Source organism: Eptatretus burgeri, chromosome 10 (genome assembly GCF_056783735.1).
Source record: "Eptatretus burgeri isolate ZD-2024b chromosome 10, Ebu_testis_v1, whole genome shotgun sequence".
NCBI classification, from domain to species: Eukaryota; Metazoa; Chordata; class Myxini; order Myxiniformes; family Myxinidae; genus Eptatretus; species Eptatretus burgeri.
The window spans coordinates 67,763,200-67,788,668 of NC_140970.1; the positions used below are offsets into that span (position 1 = coordinate 67,763,200).

General features: G+C 42.0%; 1 protein-coding gene across 1 annotated transcript in view; it reads right to left on the reverse strand.

Annotated features, from left to right (window-relative positions):
- LOC147018769 (pre-mRNA 3' end processing protein WDR33-like) overlaps positions 1-25,469 on the reverse strand; it is a 139,856-nt gene that overhangs the window by 1,194 nt on the left and 113,193 nt on the right. The window contains exons 7-8 of the mRNA XM_085900095.1: positions 2,032-2,129; positions 1,320-1,446 (exon numbers count right to left, since the gene is read on the reverse strand). Coding sequence (XP_085756221.1) covers positions 1,320-1,446; positions 2,032-2,129 — 225 coding nt within the window. The remainder of the gene's footprint in view (positions 1-1,319; positions 1,447-2,031; positions 2,130-25,469) is intronic.

Below are 25,469 nucleotides of genomic sequence, written 5' to 3' on the forward strand. Positions count from 1 at the left end.
TGACAATTGTGACAAGTGTGATGAGCTGAAACTGTCTGCAAATCCACAACCAAATCCTGAACTCTTGAGGAAATTTACTCAGTATGGGCAATAAAGGAGTTTGCAAATGACATCTGCACATATCCCACAAAAGGAATATCAGCGTTCTGGACTGTGAGCAATTACTTGCATAAAGTGGAAGGTTTTCTTTTCTGCAGAAGTAAAACAAACCTTCTTAACATATGCTTGGTTTAACCTAGAACCATTTATGAGCTGGTGAGCCCCAAAGTCCAAAACAATTAATCCTGAGATGGTGTTAATTTGATCTCGGTCCTCAATTCACCACCTCTCGTTGAATTCTGGTGGTTTGTTGGTGGGAGTTTTGGGAAACATGAGCACGATAAGTATTTTCCTGTTGCAAATAAAACTTAAATTAAATATCTTGCACAACTTTTGAGCCTGTTGCATTTCAATTAATTTCCGCAATTGGTTCGTAACCAACTTCACTTTCAATGCATAAAATAATTGAAAAACTGTCTTGCAACATCAATTTCTTGAAAGGAAGAATACTTAGAATGGAATGCAAATGTGAACTAGAAAGCATCTCAAAATGCAAAGCATGTTCATCCGTCGGCTTTGTACCCAAACGAAACTTGACAAAAACAGCTAAACAATTTTTTTTAGATATTTTATTCATTTGTGTTCTCCATATTCTCATAATAAAGGTTTGTTGAAAATTTGATGACAAAAGCTCAATCGGTAAAAATGTTATGGCCTGGACAGAAACACTGAAGCGCAATGGTAAATAAAGGAACACGGAAGCAATAAAAAAGGCACGTCTTGTGCTTGATGGGCTGATCAGGCCTATTTGTACTCACTATGACTTTGCCCTTTTGACCCAATTATCAATTAGTGTTCTCAATATTCTCATAAGGGTTTATTGAAAATTCGATGACAAAAGCTCAGATTTGTAAAAACGTTATGGTCTTGACAGACAGACATTATCATTATGTACCATGATCATCATCACCCTGTGTTTAATCGTACTCCCTGACAAGAAATAAACAGTTTATGGGGAAAGTCCTCCATGTTATAGCACTTTTCCCCTTGCAACCACATTCTCAGAATTCATCTCCAAGGTGAAAAAAATCCATGGCTCGTGTAGCTGTTCTGCGGTGGGACTAAGAAGGGCAATTAATCATTACTAGGACTTTGCCCTTTTGGGGTAGGGTCGGGGGGGGGGGGGATGGAAGCAATAATTTGAACTTTGGATCAATGGTTACCCTTAAAAAAAAAAAAACAGGAACATTTGCCTGAAAACAAATCTATGTGACACCTACAGTGTGGCTAGACTTTGGCCAGACTTGGGATCCCAAAACTTGATGGGTTGTTGGCTGTCCTTGCTGCCGGACACGAGCAATCCCTTGGAAGGGTGCCAATCCAAGCACTTGACATCTGCACCATGCCCTGTCAACAGAACATGCAGCAACTAAGGATGTTTTTCATCATGGAGAACTAGTCTCATCATGAGGGTTAATTCCAACTATAAATCAAAGTCGATGAAATACGAAGTACTCAAGACATTCAGGCTTGTGAGGGGGAGCACATTTTAAGAAGAAAAAAACAAATCAATTTCTTATTGCAACACTAAATTTTAGGTTATTATAATACTATACAATGAAATGTGATGCAAAGTCTTATTGTAACAGTTGTTAACGGCTAAGGAAGTAAACTACAAAACCAAAGTAAACAATTTTCAATGAGGAACATTTTAAAATTTATTTCGCTGAAACATGAATAATAATCTTTGGAAAATACATGTTGCCGAGTTTAATGCCATGCAAATAAAATGATGGAGACTTGAAGCACCTAACAATCTTGAATTGTTCAGCTCAGCAATTCGTACATTTTTGTCCAAACTTCAATATTTATTACTCATCTTTGAATATAGTCTAAATTTGTACAAATAGACACTTCAATAGTCATTAACCATACACTCTGATCTCAATATGCTTAAAAAAAAAAAAAAAACCTCAATAACATCTCTCCTACCTCGCAAGATTCGCTCCTCATGGCAGCGGAGAAAGTCCCAGATGCGCACAGTGCCATCATCAGAACATGTAGCAAATTTATTGTCTGTTGGTGCAAAGCTATGTGTGGGATTGTGGGAAGGACAAAAAAAAAGATGACAATGCAAGGATATGAGGATGTGGTTGTCCTGTTTAAAAATATTTTCAGATTTAAGGTTGATAACGGAGCCTGGCTGAACATCTTACACTGTGCAAAAAGTGCAATAATATAGATTTATGCCTCATTCACACCAAAAAAGTCATCCATTTCAAGGGGAGTAAACACATTGAGGTGTTCCGAGCCATGAGTAGAGATGACCACTTCTGCCTCCTGTTTGTGGGACCGTGGGACTACGTATGTATGATGAGCCCTTGCAGGCCTGTGCCTCTTCCCAGAAATAGCGTCAACGTTCTTGCAGTACTCACTTGTTTTTGGCATCAGCCTGTTTTTAGCCTCGCCCAGATGGGAAAGACTATCGTGTGTGTGTGTCTACTTTAATATAATTCATCAAATCATTCAACTTCAGATCTACTGTAATCTATATATCCCAGCCAGGTTCTGCATTGTTAAATAAATCACTCTCCTTGTGATTGTGGCTGCTTGAATGCAGATTTCAGCTTCCACGTTTTATCCTGGTGTTGCTTCATAGAACATGCATGCCTTTTGATAACAGCAGTGCCAAAATAATGACCAACTTTCAAAAGTTGGACTTCATGCCAGCAGTTCAGCTTTCACATCTCTTCCACACAAAGAACGAGTAACCCCTCAACCTCAATCTTGAAAGAGCACCAAGATAAGGGCTTCACTGCATCCGCTATTTCTGTATTACACGAAGCAAGGAGCATGACGATGTGACGGCCAGGCCAACGACCTGCAACTCTTACAGAAACAAAATGGAAGAGTTCTGCAGGAACACTTCATGGGCCTGGATGAAGGTGTGGTTTTGCTTTTGAAAGATGGGATTTAGGGTAGCACATGGGGCTCAAGCTATTTGAGCATAGAAACAATTGAGAGTGCAAATGAGACATTAGTTCCCCCAAAACAGCATAATAATAGCAGAGCAGCAAAAGCATTAAAATGAACTTGGACAAGGGACAACCTCATTATCTGCAACACATACATGAGCTTCATGGATAACAGTAAATATTAAGGGGTGTATTTTTTTGACTGTGTGCAGAGTCCAAGTAAAGGAAAACATGGGATAGGTAGTACAGACTATCTTTAGCAGAATGCAAGGTAACACAATTGGATTGGGAAGGGATTTTTCATACTCAGCAGCCAAATGTGCTCCATAGGTTTGGAGGCAACCAATGATTACGGCTGAAATACAAATGTTGCGGGAAAAGGAGGAACTACAGCAAAGTCGATGGTGCGTCATCGCAAATCCCCACACTTCCCACCTAAAGAAAAGTTGATATATGGCAAAAGGTTCCACCAGCAATGACCTAATGTCAAATCTGTGAAGTTGGACCATGTACAACGAAATTGGTGAACCAGGGTGTTAGAGAGGGGCAAGCGCACACACAGGAGAACACTGGCAGAGGGGAGCAGGGACTTGGTGAGCAGAGACTGGGTGTTTTCAGATATCTGGTGTTATCACATTTATGCAAATCCAGTTCAACAATGTGGAGTTCTCCACACATTCTTCAGGTAATCCACCTCAACAGTGTGAGTGAAAGTTAGTCGAGTGTATAAAGTTGGCGAAGACTCTTCCTCTGGAAGCCAAGGCAATCTCCACTCATGGCTCACAGACTTCCTCTCCTGTCGCAGTCAACGCATGGCCCTAAATGAAGTTCTCTCATCCCCTCTTCCTGTCCAGGCTGGAGTTTCTCAAGGTAGTGTTTTGTGCCCAGTGCTTTTTCTTGTTTTCATCAATGATCTCTCTGACTCTCTGGAAAATCCTCTTTATCTCTTTGCTGATGACTCCACCCTCTGCCGTACCATGTCATCCCTCAGACCGGCAAGCAGCAGCTTCTTCACTCTCTGCAGATATGGGTAAAATCACAAACTGGTCCAACACATGGAACATATCTTTCAATCCTGACAAATCTCACACTCACGAAATGTCTTTCTGATAGAACCGTCTGGACCCCCCCCCCCTTTCCAATCTACTTTCTCAACAATCCTCTTGAAGAAGTCCTTTCATTCAAGCTTTTGGATCTCACTATCTGCCATGATCTTTCCTGGGAAAGCCACATTTCCAAGCTGGCCTCCAAGGCTAGTCGCCGACGAGGCATCCTCCGTCGTGCAAAGTCCTTTCTTGGCACACCTGAGCAAATGACCACATGCAAAGCTTTCATCCGCAGTCTGATGGAGTCGTGCTCTCCCCTGGGCTGGTGTTCCTGCCTCACACCCTTCATGGTTTCACGCTGTGGAAACCAAGGCATTTAGGATCATTGGCATCTCCCGCGATGAGGCTGAGTCTTTGGGCCCCTCACTCTCTCATCGCAGGCAGGTTGGTCGTTTTCCTGTCTTCTATAGTTTCCTCTCTGGCCTTGCCCCCCTGCTCTATCTGTGATCTGTCCCTTCCATATTTCCACAGGGTGTTCAAGGTCCGCCAGCAACCCCCTTCTGGTGAAACTACCAAAATCAACAATCACTGCTCACCTTCACTTTTTCATTCCTCTTTTTTCCCCACCTCTGGAACAAACTCCTACACTCTTTTCAATCCCACTCTTCTCTCCAGGCCTTCAAAACAGCTGTTTACCACAATGTCTTGTATTCCCCCATCCAAAACCATGATCTTTTCTACCCCCGATAATCCACCCCAAACCCACCTCCTTCAAATTCCCTGCTTTCCTTCCTGAAAGTCCCTATAGCACCATCTTGTTTACCCCATGTACCCCACCCCATCCCTCTCCCTTCCACACATCTCCTAATGTCTCCGATCCCCACTGTTTTGTGCTTCCCTCTCCTGCCCCTCTTGTCTGTTGCTCCCTTTATTATACATTCTGTTATTTAGGTCTTATACAAGCCTCGACACTGTATACAAAAAGACTAAAATGTAAGTCAAGAGGTGTGAAGGTGGATCTGCTCTCGAGTTGGGAAAAGAGTGAATGAGGTGTTGGCGGAGGTGAAAGGAAAAGACGACACTATGGTGTTTTGGTGCAAGGGAGATCACAGGAAGGATTGATGTGGGAAGGAATGAAGAAGGTAAATGGTGGGCTGATATGCTGCGGTGGTGTGGAGTTTGATTAAAGCCTGCCGAAAAGGAACAACGATTCCCTGGTGTGGAAGAACATTAAAGATGTGACAAAGAATTCAATAGATGGGGCAGATGTTTTAGAGGAGGAGAAATGTGAGGGAACATGGGTAATAGGAGGAAGAAGAAGAAGAAAATGGTTGTTGTTGTTGTTGGCTTAATCCTTTCCCCCATACTTGTTAAATGGAGCTGCACTGAAAATGCAGCTGCTGAGCACCAGCAAGAGCATCCAGAGAGACGAGCATTAATAAGTAAACGAAAAGAATAGAACAGAGAAAGGAAAGAGTTAAGCAAAATAAAGGAGTTAGAGCAGAGCATGTGGTACGAGTAGAGCATAGTTTGTACAGAGGAGACCAAAGGAACATACATAGCGACATGTATAAATGTTGACAAAACACCAAAAACCCCGACACGTACAAACAAAAACAAAACAAAACAAGAGGGGGAGCACTCGGTAGAGTGCAAAACCACCGCCGCCAATACTGCGAGGTCACTCAAGTGAACCTGATATCCTATTCATTCAATTTGACGTCAACAGTGCTCACAGAGTTATAGTTTGCAACTTTCCCTTTTACTTTTAACTTTTACATACTCAATTAATTCGTCATAACTAGATTCCTTGAGACAGAAATTGATTTTACGTGGGTATATCCACCTGAAGTTCCAAAATCAGCCGCAATTATAATTTTGGCATGTTTTTTGTTGGAAATCACTTATAGCATGTAGAAATGCAAAAAAAAAAAAATCGAAATTTTGTTGGAAAAAAGTTGCAAAAATTTTTTTTCTCGAACAATTTTTTTTGGGGGGGGGGTTGGAAATCACTTGAAACATGTAGAAATGCAAAAATAAAAAAATTAAAATATTTTTTCAAAATGGCCGCCATAGCGGCCATATTGGATTTTGGACCAAGTCCAAAATCTAATGGCATGATCCTTGGACCAGACGTAATCCCCCCACCAAGTTTCGTCGAAATCCGTCGAGGAGTTTTTCCATAATACTGTTCACAAACAAACAAACAGAAAGGGGTGAAAACAGTAACCTCCGATCTTCGATGGTGGAAGTTAATGACATAGCTTGAATGGAGGTGGGCGATTTACCCAAAAGCATCAATTCATCCCATTATTATCATGATTGTGGAATGGTCTCCCTGTGTCCGTTGTCTCGTCTTACTTCAGTTTTTCAAACGTGTTGTCCATCACTACCTCATGAACATGCACAATCTATTCTACACACTGATTCTTTTCCATTTAAAAAAAAATAATTTTTTGCTCTTTACAAGATTGAGACTCATTACAAGAGAAAGTATGAACTGATAGGATGGCAGTGGGGAAACTCGAAGACACAATAAGCAAGGGGAATAAACAGCAAAATTGGAGTGAAAGGATGGAGGGGGGAAAAAATAAATACAAAAAAACACTGCAACATACAAATAAGAGGGTTAGGTAAGGAATAGTTAATGGAGGCAACAAATATTGAGGGTAACAATGGGGGGATGGCACGAGATGGGCAATTCCTCGGCTGCTTGAAGCACTGGAGAGAAGCGTGGGATGGCACAGCCATTGTAAGGCAATTACACAATTGGAGCACTGAGCAACAAATGTAAATGTGAAGTCAGCCTGGATTTTGGAATTTTTAATCAAAAGGGGATTACAAGAACAAAAGTGTGCGTTTATTATTCAGTGCCTATACAAAGTCTACACCCACTTTCAAATTTTTCACCTTTTGTTGCCTTATAGCCTGGAATTAAATTGCATTAAATCAGACTTTTTCCACCTGTATTTATGCATCGTAACCCACAACTTCCAAGTGAAAACAAATTCCACAAATTTCAGAAAAATTAAAAAATCTTCGTTGGATAAGTGTCCACCCCCTGAGTTTATACTTGGTTTGTAGCACCTTCGCCATTACAGCGACGACTCTGTTGGAATAGGTCTCGACCAACTTTGCACACCTTGAGTGGAAAATATTTACCCATTCTTCTGTACAAAACTGCTCGAGCTCAGTCAAGTTGCATGGGGAGAGTTGATTGACAGCAATCTTCAAGTTGTGCCACAGAAGATTTCGGTCAGGCTCTGAGTGGGCCACTCAAAGACATTTATCTTTTTCTTCCTTAGCCACTCCAGTGTAGCTTTGGCTGTGTGCTTCAGGTCGTTGTCATGCTGAAAGGTGAACTTCCATCGCAATTTCTGCTTTCTGGGCAGAGGGAAGCAGGTTTTCCTCTGGAATTTTTCTGTATTTTACTCCTTCAATTTTCCTTTCTTTCCTGACAAGTGCCCCAGTCCCTGCTGATAAACATCCCCCAAACATGATGCTGCAACCACCATGCTTCAGTAGGGATGGTGTTCTTTGGGTGATGTGCTGTGTTTGGTTTTCACCTAACGTAATGTTTTGCATTTAGGCCAAAAAGTTCCATCTTGGTTTCATCAGACCACAACGTTTTTTGCCACATAGCTTCAGAATCTCGGGAGTATTTTTTGCATACCTCAAACAGGACTCAAGGTGGTCTTTTTTGAGTAATGGCTTCCTCCTTGCCACGCTAGTGTACAGGCCAGAATTGTGGAGTGCTTGCAATATTTTTGTCACATGCACACAGTCACCTGTCTCTGCTATAAGGGCATGAAGCTCTTTCAAAGTTTCCATTGGCCTCTTGGTGGCCTATCTGATCAGTCTCCTCCTTGCTTGGTCATCCAGTTTGGAGGGATGGCCTAACCTAGGCAAGGTCTTGATGAACCATATGCCTTCCACGTCTTAATGATTGTTTTGACTGTGCTCCAAGGGATATTCAAGGCTTTTGAAATATTTTTATACCCATCCCCTAATCTGTGCCTTTCCACAACATTATCCCAGAGTCAGCTATGAGCCAGACCCCCCAAATTGACCGGTCGGTACCATACAGATGGAATAAGGCTCATTGTGATTTTTAGCAAGATATATGTCCCTAGATATGAAAAAAGTGATAGCAGTGTATAACTCTCGGCCATCTCTGTGTTATCACCCGAAATATTATTATACGCCCGCTTCGCTTCGCCAAAAAATGTGATATTTGCTAAAATTGGAATAAATATTTTTTAAGGACCACAGAGCACCAATAATTTGCATACTGGATGCCAACTAATATAGTAATATAAATATAGAACATTTATGGGGGTTATTTGTCAAACTTTTGATATAATGACAAAAAATGTTAAATTTAGTGAAAAAGTGGCCGAAATCGCTTCGAGTTCAGAATTCACATTGTACGTTTTTGTCAATATTTCAAAAATGAAAACTCCCAGAGTAACATTTGACCCCTCAAAATCTTCACAAGGAACCACTGCATTGGAATATATCATTACTTTGTAATATGGTGGTTGTTTGGGGCACATATTTTGGCAAAGTTCAACCATACCCCTTAATTTTGATATTTTGGAACAAAACATAGATTTTTAACATTTTAGGTTTATTCGTCTACTTTTGGTATCTCAGTGTAATTTTTGGTTTAATAATTTAATATTATAAAAACTAGATAAATATGTAACATCCCAGATGCAATATTTCACAAATTGAAATATCTACATATATTAAAAATGCCTAAAAGTAGTGGATAGCCTTAAACATTACTGTATTTCCATCTGTATTACCCAACTAAATTGTTATTTCCTTTTTTTATTCCAGGTAATGTGGTAATGGTGGCGGTGGTGGTGTTAGTGCTTGCCCAGTATGTGTAGTTGCTAGTACAATCGCAATGGAAGAACAAACCAGAGATGAGGCCGAAGAGCCAACTGGAAGACACTGTATAATTCATAAGGAATCGCTGAGTATTGATCCACATGAACAACTTACCAGTCCACAAAGTTTTGAATCATGGAAAACCCTAATAAATGCTGCTCAAGTAAGAGATCACTCCCCTATACTTGACATTGCTAAATCAGTGACAGACAAGGAGATTCCAGTGATATTCTACCATAGGAAATGCAGCATTTTCACGATGAAGAGAGATCTGGAAGCTCTTAAACATAAAACAGATCCAAGCACAACTGAGGAAGCTGTTGCTGGGTGTTCCAATGCTAAGCGACCGGCAAGATGATCCTCATCAGAATCGCGCATCTATGACTACACATGCATTTTCTGCAAAAATGTCAAGAGATACAAGGGAACATCAACTCGGGAAAAACTAGTCCAATCTGTGGGGTTGAGATCGGACCAGAAGCTTCGAGCTTGTGCAGTCCGCAAGTGTGACACCAACCTTTTAGCCAAAACGAGTCGGGACATAGTTGCTGCTGAAGCACATTATCATGCTTCCTGCTACAGGGACTGCACAAGACCAGCACCTGGTTTTGATACAGAGACTGCTCCTTCTCAGGAGAATGATATTTATCTCGTAAAGCAAGACGAATCATTTGCAGAACCGTTTCATTATATACGAATTGATATAGTTCCCAACAAGCCATTTGTCAGAGTTACAATGCTTACAGAGAAACTGCGAATGATGTCTGCCAGAGGCATACATAGTCTAACAGAATCCACCAAGAAACATCTCCGTCAGAAATTGGAACAGGAGTTGGGAGACTGTATTCAGATTTTCGCTGACACAAAAGGAAAACTTGTTGTTGTACCTGATTGCATAACAATGCAAGATATCGTCAGTGAGTATTGCGATATGGAAAGGGAGCTGAAAACTTGGAAAGATAAATCAACAAATATCTCGAAGATCATTGATCAGTCATCGTCATTTTTGAGAGCAACAATAAAGGACGAGAAAAAAACCAACAACCTGGCCCTATCACCCGTCCGACGTGGAGAAGGAATCATTCACTGCACCGGAATATCTTCGACGGTTTCTGATCGGTCTACTAACTGGTGATCCAGAACACAAACACCCTTCATGGAGATTAACAATGCTCACGGAATCCTTCAGTCAAGATGTGGTATATGCAGTGACATGTGGTATGCAGAAGCCACCAAAACATATACTGCTTCCATACATGGTTAAAACACTCACTGGGAATACGGAGTTGATACGGACGTTGAACAGATTAGGCCATGGGATATCTTACTCTCATCTGAAAGAAAATGACACAGCCTTGTGCTTACAGAAGCTCGCAGCTAATCTGAATCAGCAGACACTCGTACCAACAAGTATTCAACCATATACGTTTACCAACTTGGCATGGGACAACATTGATAGATTGGAAGAAACATTCAGTGGAAAGGGAACGTCACATCGTGTGAATGGTATCGTGGTACAGGCCAGAGTTTATGGACCACATCTTCCAAAACAAGCGCTTCCTGATATAGCCAAGAAAAAGCAAAGATCTTTGGATGTCTCTGATCACGAATTGACAACATACATTGCTGGACAGCGCGTTGGACCACAGTTGCTCACAACAGACACGAGCATAGTAACAGGGTACACAGCTACGAACAAAAACCTCATCTGGATACTTGCTCGAATGACCGACGCAGAGAAGCAGCGCATACCAAGCTGGACGGGTTTCAATATAAACAACAGAGATTCTCTGACAGTCTCAAATGATGTTGTTGGTTATATACCCACGATCAATGCTCCAGCTACAGAATTGACTACAGTCGCTGAAATATTAAACCAGTCAGAAATTGTGAGAACGGCACTACAGTTAGAGGAGATTGTCGTAGTGTTGGACCAGGCATTATATGCTAAGGCAGCCGAAATCATCTGGAAACACACTGACAAGTATTCACGAATCATTCTCTGTCTGGGTACTTTCCATACAGTCTGCAATATACTCACAATTCTAGGAGCTCTTTTTCAAGATGCTGGTCTCCGGGACCTGTGCATAGAAACAAACCTCACAGCGGAAGGCTCACTTGCCAGTGTGTTTTCTGGGAAGATGTACAACCGTGCAGTGTATGTGCACAAGTCTGTGTATGAAGCATTCATGAGACTAGCATGGGAGGCATTCATTCCATGGGTTGAGAAAAACAAACCAGAAGAAAAGCACAACATAACGTCTGTGTCAGAAGAAGTGAGCGAGATTTGGTCGAACATTTGTGTCAACAGAAATTTGACAGTCTTCTGGCAAACCCCAAATACACGGAGTTCGTCACCACCTAGAACGAATTCTTAGACCATCTTCGCCATGAAAATGGAGAACTCTCAGCCTCTTGGATGTCTTATGTGGACATTGTTGAAAACGTCTTGCTTGCCCTGCTGCGTGCTGCTCGAGAAGGAAATTGGCTCTTGCATCTCTCGGCTATCCACAACATGATCCCCTGGTGTTTTGCATACGACAGATTTAACTATGCACGATACCTACCAGCGTATTATGCTGAGATGACCAATCTGGCAGCCAATCATCCAGCTGTGTACCAGGCCTTCTTGGGTGGTTCGTTCTCGATTCAACTATCCAGTCACAATACATTTGGACGCATTCCCGTTGACCAAATGACTGAAGTCACTGTGAACAAGGATACACAGACCCCAGGAGGCACAACAAGGTTTAGTCTGAAATCAGGAGCAGTCAAGCGCTATTACATTACTGCAGAACACAGGAGTGCCTTTCTTGGTCAGATGAGGGAAATGGTACAGGAAGACGGATCAAATGTTTCACATGCTGACCTGCACAAAACGCGTGTGAGGAAAGATGAGGATGCTGTTTCGACAATCGTACATCTGGTGAAGAGCTGGGTAAATCCATTTGAAGAAGCCCACAAACTTATCACTATCTCGACAGCAAAAAAAGTCCCCGAAGATATCCGCTCGGATTTGAAGAATGTCAGAGACATTGGAGTTCAATGCTACACAAATTTCAAAGCTGAGAGACTCGAGACGGACCCACCAATCAAACGCTTTCATGATCCAATGAAAATGAACAAACTGAAAACCTTCAGTAATTTATGCAAGAAGAAACAAGTCAAAATGAGTGGCAGATCCATGCTTCTTCAAGCTGACAGAGCATTGCTTGGTCGCATCATTGTGATGGCACAGGGACGAAATCTGCAGATGGCTGATGTACTATCCCATCCTCTTGGTCCGTTACCATGGGCACTGGCAACCCCAGAAGGTCTACACCGTAAAACCAACAAGGCTGCTCTTGCTAGTTATCTACAAAAGAATGTAGCCCCAGCTGACCAACTTCCTGATCATTCTGCAACCATAATAGATGGAATGAGCATAATCCAGAAGATGAAAGGGGATCAAGTCAACTTGGGGGAAATTGCCCAGTTTGTTTTGTCGATGGCACTGAAGGATGGCAGCACTAGTGACAGGATCGACATCGTCTTCGACACCTACCAAGATACATCCATCAAGAACTGTGAAAGGCTCGCCAGAGGATAGGAACTTGGAGTGAAGCTTCAGACATCACAGCATCGCAAATTGTAAGGCGATGGAGAAGTTTCTTGGCCCATGTTGGGAATAAGTCCAGCCTCATTTCATTTCTGGTGAGCGAATGGAGGAAACCAGATTCCACCAAGCGTCTGAATGGAAAGGTCTTATTTGTAACAACTGAAGACAAGTGTTACAAAATAACCAGGGAAGGACACCAGGAGGTGCTTGAGCTGCAAAGTACACACGAGGAAGCAGATGGTCGACTCTTCCTTCACACTGCTCATGCTGCACAGACTTGATATCCAGCAGTCGTAATCAGCTCCGATGACACTTACGTATTCATCATGGCATTGGCGTTTCATACTGAAATTGCATCAAAATTGTTTCAGAAATGTGGCACCAAAGAACGGAAACAAATCATTGACATTACCAAAATTGCAGCTTCAGTGGGCGCAGATGTTTGTCATGGACTTATAGGGATGCATGCTTACACAGGTTGCGACACTGTCAGCACATTTGCCGGCAAAAGCAAACTCGGAGCGCTTAAACTGCTTAGGTCTAGCAAAGAGGTCCAAGAAACGTTCGCCGAGTTGGGACAAGAATGGAATGTGGCCGAGGAGCTTATGGATAAGCTGGAGAATTTCACATGCCTCCTATATGCATCCAAGTCTGGTACAAGGAACTTAATAGCCTTCGATACCATCTATTCTATGCGAAGAAGGGCGGGATTGAGAGCAACAAATTGCCTCCATACAATGACTGCTTCCGAAAACACGAACAGCGGGCCAATTACCAGGCAGCAATTTGGAAACGAAGCCTTCAGAGGCACCCAATGACCCCCAGTCCAGTTGGAAAAGGATGGAAATGGGATGATCAGGATGGAACAACTCGAGCTGTGGACTGGATGAGTGGACAGCCAGCACCTCAGACTCTTCTGGATTTGTTGGCCTATAATTGTTCCAAGAGCTCCAAGCTACCAAGTTGTGTCTGCATTGCCAGTGGACTGAAATGTACAGACATGTGTAAACTTGCCGCTTGCGACAATCAGCCATTGTCTGTCGAGTCAGACGACGACAGCCTCGACGAGGATGATCCATCTGACGAGGAGCAAGAATACGGATTCTGAGCCAAATATGCTGCGCATCTAAAGGGAGGGACACTTTCGTGATGTTATTTCAGACATTTATTTTGTTATAAGTGATTTAAGTATAATATGTATGACGTTCATTGTAATTTAAAGTAGCCCGATGCATGAAAGGATAGGTTCAATTTATAAGCATTATTTAATAGGTGTTTAATATAAATGCCTGTAATCTGTGTCAATTGTGTTAAAAATTGATTGGTAATAACAAGGCGTATTTGTTCGAGAGATCAGTTAATGATAACATAATTATGATAAACCTACAGTGTGCAGCAATTTTGCATGTATTGTGAAATATAATGTACCTGATGTTACATACCTACTTTAGGATACTAGCTCATACCAAAAATTACACTGAGCTACCAAAAGTAGACGAATAAACCTAAAATGTTAAAAATCAATGTTTTGTTCCAAAATATCAAAATTAGGGGGTATGGTTGAACTTTGCCAAAGTATGTGCCCCAAACAACCACCATATTACAAAGTAATGATATATTCCAATGCAGTGGTTCCTTGCGAAGATTTTGAGGGGTCAAATGTTACTCTGGGAGTTTTCATTTTTGAAATATTGACAAAAACGTACAATGTGAATTCTGAACTCGAAGCGATTTTGGCCACTTTTTCACTAAATTTAACATATTGTTTGTCATTATATCAAAAGTTTGACAAATAACCCCCATCGACGAGACAAAAAAAATAGAATATGTTTGTATGTATGTGTGTTTGTTTGTTCGTCCTTTATAGGCGGCCGAACCGTTGGATGGAATGAGATGAAACTTGGCATGAGTGATCCTTGGGACATGAGAACGGACATGGAGGGGGGGGGGGGTCAAGTTCAAGGTCAAAGGTCATGGGGTCAAGGGGTCAAGGTCACCGGGTAACTTAAATTTCTCAATTTCATCCGATCGAGACGGGACCAACGCCATTCGACAGACATATACATATATATATACATATACCTCTATATCTATATCTATATCTATATCTATATCTATATCTATATCTATATCTATATCTATATCTATATCTATATCTATATCTATATCTATATCTATATCTATATCTCTCTCTCTCTCTCTCTCTCTCTCTCTCTCTCTCTCTCTCTCTCTCTCTCTCTCTCTCTCTCTCTCTCTCTCTCTCTCTCTCACACACATCGGTGATGGTATGTCGACAAATTACATGACAGTCATCGTGGTGATGACTACCACTCAATGCCTATGTGTAAGTGAGTGCGGTGATGTACAAACAAGCAAATATAAAACCATGATTGGACTTCAACACTAAGCTCGATCGATCCTTTACTGCTTCGCGAAGTAATCCGTTATGTTTGACTGCCTCAAACTCTTGGGCATCTGGTGCATGAGAAAGGACTCAAATCGGTCATTGTATTCCATGATGTTGTCTGGGCAATCCTCCACAGAAAGACAGTATCGGCGCATCACATCCAGGGCGCTGAATGCCTCCCGAATAGTTGGAGGCGCGTTTGGAATGTATGTCTCCCCTGAGTCCTCGAGATCAACAATGTCCACATCGTCCACGTCACCCGTACTGTCGGAGACGTTCTTCACAGAATCCACAATTTGTGCATCAGTCATTTCTTGGGTGCTGCGTAACTCAGCGGCCACGTTGATGTATTTTTCCAATGAGGGCATCGTGTCTGAACCAAAGATTTCAGCGAGTCTTTCCCAGACGTTGCGGAACTGGTTTGCATGGTCGTCATCACTCTCCTCATCAACTTCATGGGCGCTGTGATCCGCATCTTCTGCATTGACGAACCCGACCGAATGGAAGCAGTTCGCGATTTGTTAGGGTTTTGGACAACGATCCAAAACACACCGCCAAGTCAGTCAATAAATGGTTCCGGGATAATGATGTAGACGTTCTATAGTGGCCAAGCCAAAGTCAGGACCTCAACCCAATCGAGAATCTGTGGAGGGAGCTCAAGACCGGAGTGATGGCAAGGAAGCCTTCCGACTTCAAAGACCTGGAGACCTTCGCGATGGAGGAGTGGGCCAAAATCCCTGCAGAGACATGCAAAAACCTTGTGAGCAAGTATAAAAACCGTTTGGAGGCTGTAATCACAAACAGAGGCTTTTCCATTGATTACTGAATGTGACTTTGAACTGATCTAAGCAAGGGTATGAATAATTCTGGACATGACATTTTTTTGTAAATCCATCAATAAAATACCCCCGAAACAATGTATTTCTTGAAATGTCTCTTGCAGTGATTCTTTCAGCTGTTTGTCACATTATTATGTAACTTAAGCCAGAAGAAACTCGTTCCTCAAATAACTCATTCCTCTTCGACGGGTAATTCATAAATGAAAGCATATGTCGGTTACTCGTGGTTTCTGTGGAGTCAATTTTGGTATGAACGGGTCTCTTCGGTCATCTACTGCAGCACATTTTTAAAAACAACGTTCCTCGTTTTCTTGTCTGGGGCATGGACGTGCAGCTTTGATGTTGATCCAACTCTTGATGCCGCAACATACAACATTCCGTGTGAGAAAACAGGCAAACGCAGATCTAGTCCGATTATGCTGAACGTCTGTCCCTGTGCTTTGTTTATTATCATGGCAAAGCAAGGTCATAAGGGAAATTGTAATCCACGGAACCAGAATGGCTGGTCACTGTCGGATGGTATAAGGGTCAAAGCAGCTTAGTGTGAGCCAAATTGTTTCAGAAGTCATGAAAAAAAAAAAAAAAAATTCATGTACAGTGAAGTTGTTGCAGCATAAAGAAAATCCAAGATTCACTGAACAATTTGCAAAAAACAGTTTATAAAAAGGATTGGTCATCACAAAATGTCATCATTTTCAAAATAGGGTAGGATTTTTTGATTTGGTCAGGCTGACATGCAAGCTTTCAGCTCAAACAACAAACAACAGCAAAGTCAGCTCTAATGATTGGTCCAGGACAAAAACATTGTAGTTTCAGGGTTTTATAGCTTGTACCATTGTTTCATAATGCTATGTGAACCATTGTTTAAAATGACTGTCAGCTCATCGACGACTGTCATTCGAAGGGTCAAAAACCCAAAATTGTCCAGAAATGATAACCTGAATAAAATACAGCATCAATGCTATCAGTAAGCTGAGTAATATAATCAAAAGCATTTATTATGGAAAATAACATGAATTACCCAGAAAAATCACCTTTCTGAAAATGTGACAGACCGGTGGAGAAATTTTCATCGGATGATATTTTCACCAATATGGGGAATAAGGGAATGATACTTGGTCAGATTAATCACTCCCATTGTATTTGAGTATATAACCAACAACAATTTAATTGCAATGTTATTAGTCTAAACTATTGACTGAAATGCAAATATGACGGACCGGTGGAGATTTTCACTGGCCAAACCCAATTTGCTAGCCAAGTCAAATCAGTTCCCTAATCCTGATGGTACCTAGCATGAAAGTTTACTATTACTCGAAGAAACTTTCAAGCAATATCATTAGAAAAAATATTTATTTTCTATCGGATTGGACAAGGGGATTTACAGGCACCAATAAGAGCCTTCTAGTGTGAAATGGTCAATTTCGACGTTTTCCGTCAGTTCACATGGATAGACCCTTTTCGAGCTGATCCAATTCTATTTTCAAATAATATTGGGGCTATTTGTCATACTGGAAACCAAGACTAGCATAAACAATGGAAATAATTATGTCAGCCCTATAAGAAATATCATTAATTTACAAATGTGAAAATAAAAAAAACAGGCCCTTATTGACAACTTCATTACAAATTCCCCAGAGTGAGCACATCAAGGACTCAATATAGACCAGGAAGACCATACATTTTTTTAATAGATTTTCAAACGCTTGCTTCGAATATCTCCTCCAAAATTTTGTTTAGTAAACTATTTAGGCACACTGATCACTTTATACAATGAGGGTTCCCTGAAACACCGTGGCTCACACTTCCCTGCGTTGGGCCATAAGTGGTATCCTTGGAATTAATGCATGTTTTCCTGCTGCCGGTCCATTAATCAGGATTACTTCAATCACATTTGGGTTCATTCGGTGGACTGTACAGCGGGTGCCATTCATGGTATTTGGTGGATCCAATGAACGTAGAACAATAACTGGGCAGTCCACTTTCATCTTAAGTTTGTGTGGTGGTATCCCTGATATTTCAATGGAATTCTGAAATTCAACGGGAAAGTGCACCATTTCCTCTAGAGCGAGTGTAGTGTTGATTGCATTATATATCTTGACTTCTCCTGGGAAGCGGTCAATGACGGTCGAGTTGACAGAATCCACTGTTTCGTTTAGAGGTGCAAGTATCGCTGATTCTAACAACCAGTTGTCACTTGGAGCACGTCCTGTTAATCCGACAGATTTCCTCGATTAATTTGGATGGAGTTCCATGCTGGTCAATCCGTTCTGGTAAAGTGATGGTGGCCAGTTTATTCTCAACAGGGTAGTTACCGTCTCCAATGTTCATGAGGAGGTCGGCGTAATTAGCAACGGTGGGGTCGTTTGTAAGCTGTGCTAGTATGTTGTCGTGCAGTCGGTACGTTGTAACGTTGCGCCTTAACGGCGACCGCTTCAGCGTCGCATCGACTATGTTTGCACGTGTTCCTTGCTTCACAACGGGTAGTATTTGGTGGAAGTCTCCACAGAACATTACCGGAATGCCACCAAATGGTTTTGAATTGCCACAAATATCCTGTAGGGTCCAATTGATCGCTTCATACACGGCCCTGTGTGTCATCAGAGCCTCGTCCACAATAATTGCTTTGGCTTCGTTCATCACTCTGTTGTAGAGCGGGTGCCATTCATGATATTTGGTGGATCTAATGAATGTCAATTGCTGTCCCTTTTTTCATAGAGCAGGTTGGTGTATCTTGTTTATGAGCATTCAGGGGTACTTTGAAGGTGGAATGTAGAGTACGTCCCCCTGTTCGTAAAGTTGCGGCTATACCACTCGATGCTGTAGCAATAGCGATATGGCCATTCAATCTGATCTTTGCGATAATTAAATTCAAAAGGAACGTTTTACCTATCCCTCCAGGAGCGTCAACAAAGGTGATACCGCAGCGCTGTGTGTTTACTTTGTCGATAAATAGTGCATATATTACTCTCTGATTTGCCTTCAGCTGATGCTCGCGGTTGTTGATGTACTGGTTTTGTTCACATACGTTGAAATTCGCGTACCGAACTGACTCCTGTGCGTGGTTTGCGGCCATTGTACGGTCAATGACAGGAAGGTTGAAGTTATCCAGGGTTTGACCTCCTTGTGCGAGGATATGGTCTTATATTTCCATCAAGCAAAGATTGTACATTTCCCCTGTGTGGTCGTCAACATGAACGTTGTGGCGATGGAAAAAAATCCTCTACTAACGCAGCTTTATGATCATTCCAGAGTGCGAGTGGGTTACTTGGTTCACAAAAAAAATCAACAGGACAATGAATAATTTCCGAAGACTTTGTGGGCTCTGTCCAATAGTTGCCTCTTGCAAGGCATTATGTCGATGGTTGTCATCCTCTGTAAGTCCCTTCGCCAGACATGCCTCTCGAAAGGTTGGTAGGATTACACCTTCATGTCTCCTGAGATCTTTGAACGATGTCGGACCATGTTCCTGGTGAAGCAGCATGCGTAAAAAATAGCACTCTGATTGTTTTGGATTGACCGCATAAACTCTACCGATACCAGGGCTTCTGAATACACCAGGGAATTGTGGTTCTGGAGTTCCCCTCTTGCGTCGATTAGGCTTTTTGTTGCAAGAATCCCACGTGTAATACTCTGGAACTTCGTGATAAGTGAGTGTTTTCACGAATTCATCCGTACGGCAAATGGTGAAGAATTCTGTCAGAGTTGTCTTTGGTGGCACCGCTCCGGCACGGGCATCCGCATTGCGAGTGTCAAAGTACACTCGCTGGCCATTTCCCAGGTGGATAGCCAGCTGCATCACTGGTGGATAGTGTTCATGCATCGGGAAGGCCAAGATTCGGTGAGCAGCTTCCATGGCACCCACGAACCTGGCTTCTTGATATTGTTGTATTTCATCAAATTTTGTCCACCTTCAATAGTGAAGATTGGCCACTTCCCTTGTTTACATACTTCAGCACATATTTCACACTTTTGACTGAAGTACAAATTTCAACGTTCGTGTGGCACTTCATTTGTTTTAAAAGCCAAGGGTTGTGAGGTACAACCCACAGATTGTCTAACGTGCTCGATACGCTGTCCATTTACAATTTTGGTGATTGCGATTACATTCCCTCCGTCCTCTGGGGTGCGCCTGTGGTACTTGGGATAGCTATTTTGCCTTGTTCCGTCGCTTCCATAAAATCCTTCGGGAACATTTTTGAGCAGGATCCGTCCTTCATACATGAACTGTTTGTTGAAAGGGCCGTATGGTCCATGGATCATGTTGCATTTCACCAGTTCGTGCAGTTGAAGTCCCGAATCCGGACATGGTATTTCCGCAGATATGACTTGATCAATATCGTCGGGTCTGATTTTGCTTCCTTGGGACAGCCAGAGTAGTATGTGCACATGAGGGAGCCCTCTTTTCTGGAATTCGATAGAATACAGCCATGCCAGCAAGTCACCAAAAGCTCCATTCTTCAACAGATCCATCAGTTTCTTCAATTTCAAATGAAAAACACGACAGATGATATCTGGCCGGTCTGATGCTGTTTGTTTCGGTAGAAGATTTTCTGTAATTTCTGACCATTTTGAATTAGTAGTAGAAGTTATGAAGATCTGGTCTGCCATACTTCCGCACGTATGCGATGGCATCTTGGGTGCGCTCGTGCATATAGTGCGGACCGCCCGTGAATGTAGGTGGTAACACGATCCTTTGCCCCACGTTCCGCGGATCACAGTCGTTATTAAATATAGCGTCTCTGAAGTTTTGGTAGCTGTCTGCTCTTTGAGCTTTCTGTTCCCGTCTGAGAAAATGTAATCGTTCTGTTTCTATCTTACAGTACATGTCAACTAAAAATTGCTGGAACAGTCTGTGGCACAGTAACAAATGATTAGTCTGTCGACACATGATATGGTATGCATAAAACTGCATTTGCGTTATTTTGCGTGCAGCGGCTGACTGCAAATATACGCTCCACCCATCTGTGCCATAAGGAAACAGGATTGGGTACTGCAGAGTGTCGTACGCACGGTGTAATTCTGATATATGCTGTAATGCTCCATCACGCTGGTGTAACACAATATCTCTGGTCGCAGTTGGTTCGTTCGGTGTTAGTATGCCTACTTCTTCACTGGATGGTGTGTTGTAACGGCGAGGATGTTGTGAAGCCGGCTGCTTGTTTTCGTGGATAACAACTCTAAGATCTTCTCTTCCGTCTTGGTTCATGCTTTCAACAGCCGTTTTCAGGTTTCTGACATATTTGTTGTTCTCATGCAATAACTCTGTGAGATTCGTTACGATGTGTGGTTTCATACCAGTACCGATGGCCAAACGTGCTTCATGTTCGGCTCGTCTGCTGTCAATGAAATAAATTTGCAGAAACTGTCGAGGCGTATCGTCTTGCAGATGGAGACTTCCAATTTTGTGAGGCACTTGACCATGGACAGTAAAATTGGGATCTCATCCATGAATCTGCCAAAGCTCGTCATTTGAAATGCGCTATTATAAAGACGTATGTTCTGAAGGAAATGGTCGGAATCATTATTTGTTCCGTTGAGCAGTGATAGCAGATATTGAGGAGGCATTGGGAATAAATCTAATTGGATTTTTCTGGTGGCTCGCCAGCAATTTTTTTTGGCTCACAGTAGTTACATGCTATTTCCATTTCTCAAATATCTGTTTCAAGGAAGAACACATTTTCATCATTCGTGTAGGCTCGTGGGACTGCTGGCAACTGCAGCTGTCGTCTTGCGTTCCTTCGTGGGACTGCTGGCAACTGCAGCTATCATCTTGCGTTCCTTTGTGCACGGACTTCTGGTAAATTCTTCTTCGTTTCGGTGTTCTCGGAATGTTACCACCTGGAAACATATAAAAGTGATGAGTAATGTGCGTTTCAATCAACGGATTTTAGTTCTTGGAATATATAGCCCCCCCCCCCGATTATTTTGGGTGCATGGCCTTTTCATGCACATGTATGGCCTGAATGATGAAGAATTACCAGTGCTGCAGTGAGATTTCCCAATGCTGCAGTGGAATTTCTCAGTGCTGCAGTGGAATTTCCAAGTACATAATGCAGTGGGAATTCCAAGTAGTGCAACAGGAGTACCAAATGTTGCAGTTGAATTGCTAAGTGCTGCAGTTGAATTTTCAAGTGCTGCAGTGGGATTGTAAAGTACTGAAGTGGGATTGTAAAGTACTGAAGTGGGATTGTAAAGTACTGAAGTGGGGTTTCCAAGTACATAAAAGTGACATCAGAATGTAGTAAGATCTTGCAAGCCCACAAACTGATTTTCAGGTCCAATCTCACTTGATGGTCAGCTAAAAAGGAGAGTGAATAACTTTACTTTTATTTTACTTTATTTTGAGCAGGAAGACTCCCCCAAACAGGATGGGTAGCTGTACAATTTTTGCTCAGTAGTGACTGATGACAGAGTTGTGAGTCAGTGGATAAAGAAAAAAATTCTTAGCTTGACAATTTGAAGATGGTAGTATAATTTGAGTCAATTAGACAATTTGAATACAGGCCGAGAGTGATTGGATCAGAAAAGTATGCTGGTAAGCAAACCACCTGCATCTTTCATTCAACTTTTCAAATGCAAACCTGCAAAACTACCGAATACAACACTGTCTTTTTGCACTGTTGACTGTTCAAATCAAGAGCAAACTTAACCTGCATCTTTTTTGCACTGTTCAAATGTTATGCAAATCTGCATCTTTGTTTCACTGTTTAAATGTTTTGCACTGTTGAACAGTAGCTTACTGGCTTTAAGGATAAGGCTTAAAGGAAGGCAAGTGAGATAGCAATCTTTTTTTTAGTTTTGGCTTTTTAGTTTGTGCTTTTTTCTTCTGTTGTCTACAAATAAAGGTGCGTAGGGGATGGTTATGAAGTGCAAGTCAGGAAAGGACAAAAAAAAATTACTCACCTGAATGAATGCGAGGAAGCCTCATTGTTCATTCCATCGATAAAATAAACATTTTTCCCGTCGATAATCACAATGTTCAATGAACGTGGTAAGCAGTTTTACTTTCTTATTCAATGAAAGTGGTAACGGTTTTATTTCCTTCTTAAGAGCATTGGGTGTGTCCTGCCCATTTTCACCCCCAAAATTCACAATTGATAATAGTTAGTTCATAACAAAAAGTACATCGAGCCACCTTCCCAATAGTAAATTAAATACCTGCCAATTTTCAGGAGGATATGATTTGATGTCGCAAAACGGGAACAAAATTCGGCGTTTCTCTTTTATTGTAATATATATATATATATATATATATATATATATATATATATATATATATATATATATATATATATATATATATATATATATATATATATATATATATATATGAATATAAAAATATATATATAAATATAAATACAGTGGAAAATCGATATAACGCTAAGCGTTATAGCGCTTGTACTGATATAACGCTCATACACCTTGGACCCCAAAAAATACTACTATTTCATGTTTAAAGGCAAAAAAGTGAGAAAATAGAGACAAAGTTAGCCCAAAATAGCACTAGGTGGCGAAAAAAATTCAAGCTGTCATCGCCCTGTGTTGAGTGACATGTGGTGTGAAAATACTCACGAGCTGTCATCTTCTCGCACCTTTCCCGTATAAATGGCGAAGCTGAGATGAACAAAATCAATTCAATTCAAATCATCATAGCATCCGTATCTCCTGGAACTCACGTTCACGTTCCCTTCTAACACCATATAACACAGTACACAACGTAAGTACAGTACTGTACTGTACAAGATTAATTCATGTTCGCGTGCTCCACCGCCCACATCCTTTCGGAAGAGTTGTCAACTTAAATCTAAGCTCCCGTTACATCTCCTGTACCAGTTCATCGACATCTTCATCACCTACTAGCCGAGAAAACTTCAAATTTGTTAGTTTTGTTTGCTCTGTTCAGTTCAGCGCCGCCATGCCAAAGTGGAAGTGTTATTCCATAGACGAGAAGCTACACATAATTAAACGGATACGGAAGGGTGAAACTCAAGCGACCATCAGCAAGGATACAGGCATCGCCGGTTCAACTCTAAGAGGATGGTTGAAGGATGAAGAGAACATCAAGAGCTTCATCGTCACTGTCAACTCCAATGAAGGGATGAAGAGGAAGAGGGTCAAGCTTGGGAAGGATCAGGAGTTGGACCAGGAACTATTCAATTGGTTCTGCAAGTCTAGAGAGCTTGACATACCCATCTCAGGCACCATCCTCCTTCATCAGGCCAAGAAGATCAAGAAGGATCTTCACAAGGAAGAGAGAGGTGAAGATGCTGACTACAGCTTAACCAGGGGGTGGCTGCAACGCTGGCAGGATCGACATGGGGTCCACATGAACCAACAACATGGAGAGGCCAAGTCTGCAGACCTTGAATCTGCCAAGAACTACCTCTCTGTCTTCAATGAACTAATCTAAGACAACAACTTCACAGAAGACCAGGTTTTCAATGCAGATGAAACTGGTCTGTACTACAAGACCCCTCCAGACAGAACTATGGACCTGGATGACAACCCATCAAGAAAGACTGGACACAAGAAGCCAAAGGACAAAGTCAGCCTCCTTCTCTGTGCCAACAGGTCAGGGTCTCTGAAGATGACTCCGTTGGTCATAGGGAAGTCACTAAACACCAGGTGTCTACACCATGTCAACAGATCCCTCCTTCCCTGCATTTACACCAACACCAGGAAGGCTTGGATGACAGGAGCCTGTTTCAAGGACTGGTTCTTCCAGAGGTTCTGCCCTGCTGTGCGGAAGCACCTGAGAAAGCTTGGGCAAGAAGAGAAAGCTATCCTCATTAACAACGCCCCATCTCATCCATCAGGAGACATCTTAAAGTCCAAGGATGGGAAGATCTTTGCTTCCTTTATGCCCACGAACACCACCAGCAAGATCCAGCCTTTGGACCAGGGGGTCATCAACTGTTTCAAGATATTCTACAAAGATTAATTATGCGAAGCTATGGCCAGGGAGCAGAAAGAGATGACCGTCTTCCTCAAGGCCATGGACGTTAAGAAGACGATGGAGTTTGTAGGGCCAGCCTGGGAGAAGGTCACCAAGGACACCATCATTAACTGCTGGAGGAAAGGCCTAGGTCCTCCCAAGTCTGAAAATGAAGAAGACTTCAATGGGTTCTCCAAGGAGGAGGTGGGCAGGTCTGCCATCACGGCCCTCAACCTCGCCCCTCAACCTCGCCCCTGGCACATCAGTTCTTGATGCTCTCCAGGCCTGGGTTGATCAAGAAGAAAGAGACCTGGCTGAAGAACTGCTCAGAGAAGAACAGCTGTCAACTGGAGAGGAAGAGGAACCACTAGAGGAGTCGGAAGAAGAAGTGGCACCAGTTGAACCTCTCCCCCAGCCTCTGCATTCCAAAGCTGAACAGTCTTTCCTTGATGGTCTTCATTGGTTGGAGTCCTTGGATGAGCAGGAATGCCCCAATCTTCGTTTGAAGATACACCAGATTAAAATCCTTCTGGATGACACCCAAAGACTCTCAAGAGCATCCATGAAACCAACCAAGATCACCGATTTCTTCAAGAAATAAATTCCGAATTCTTCAAGATATAAATTCCGTATCCGTTTTGCGATAAAGGAAGCGTAAAATATTTTACCGATTTATGTGATAATGTACATTTTGTATTTTTTATTTTGTAAGTAATGTTCGATTG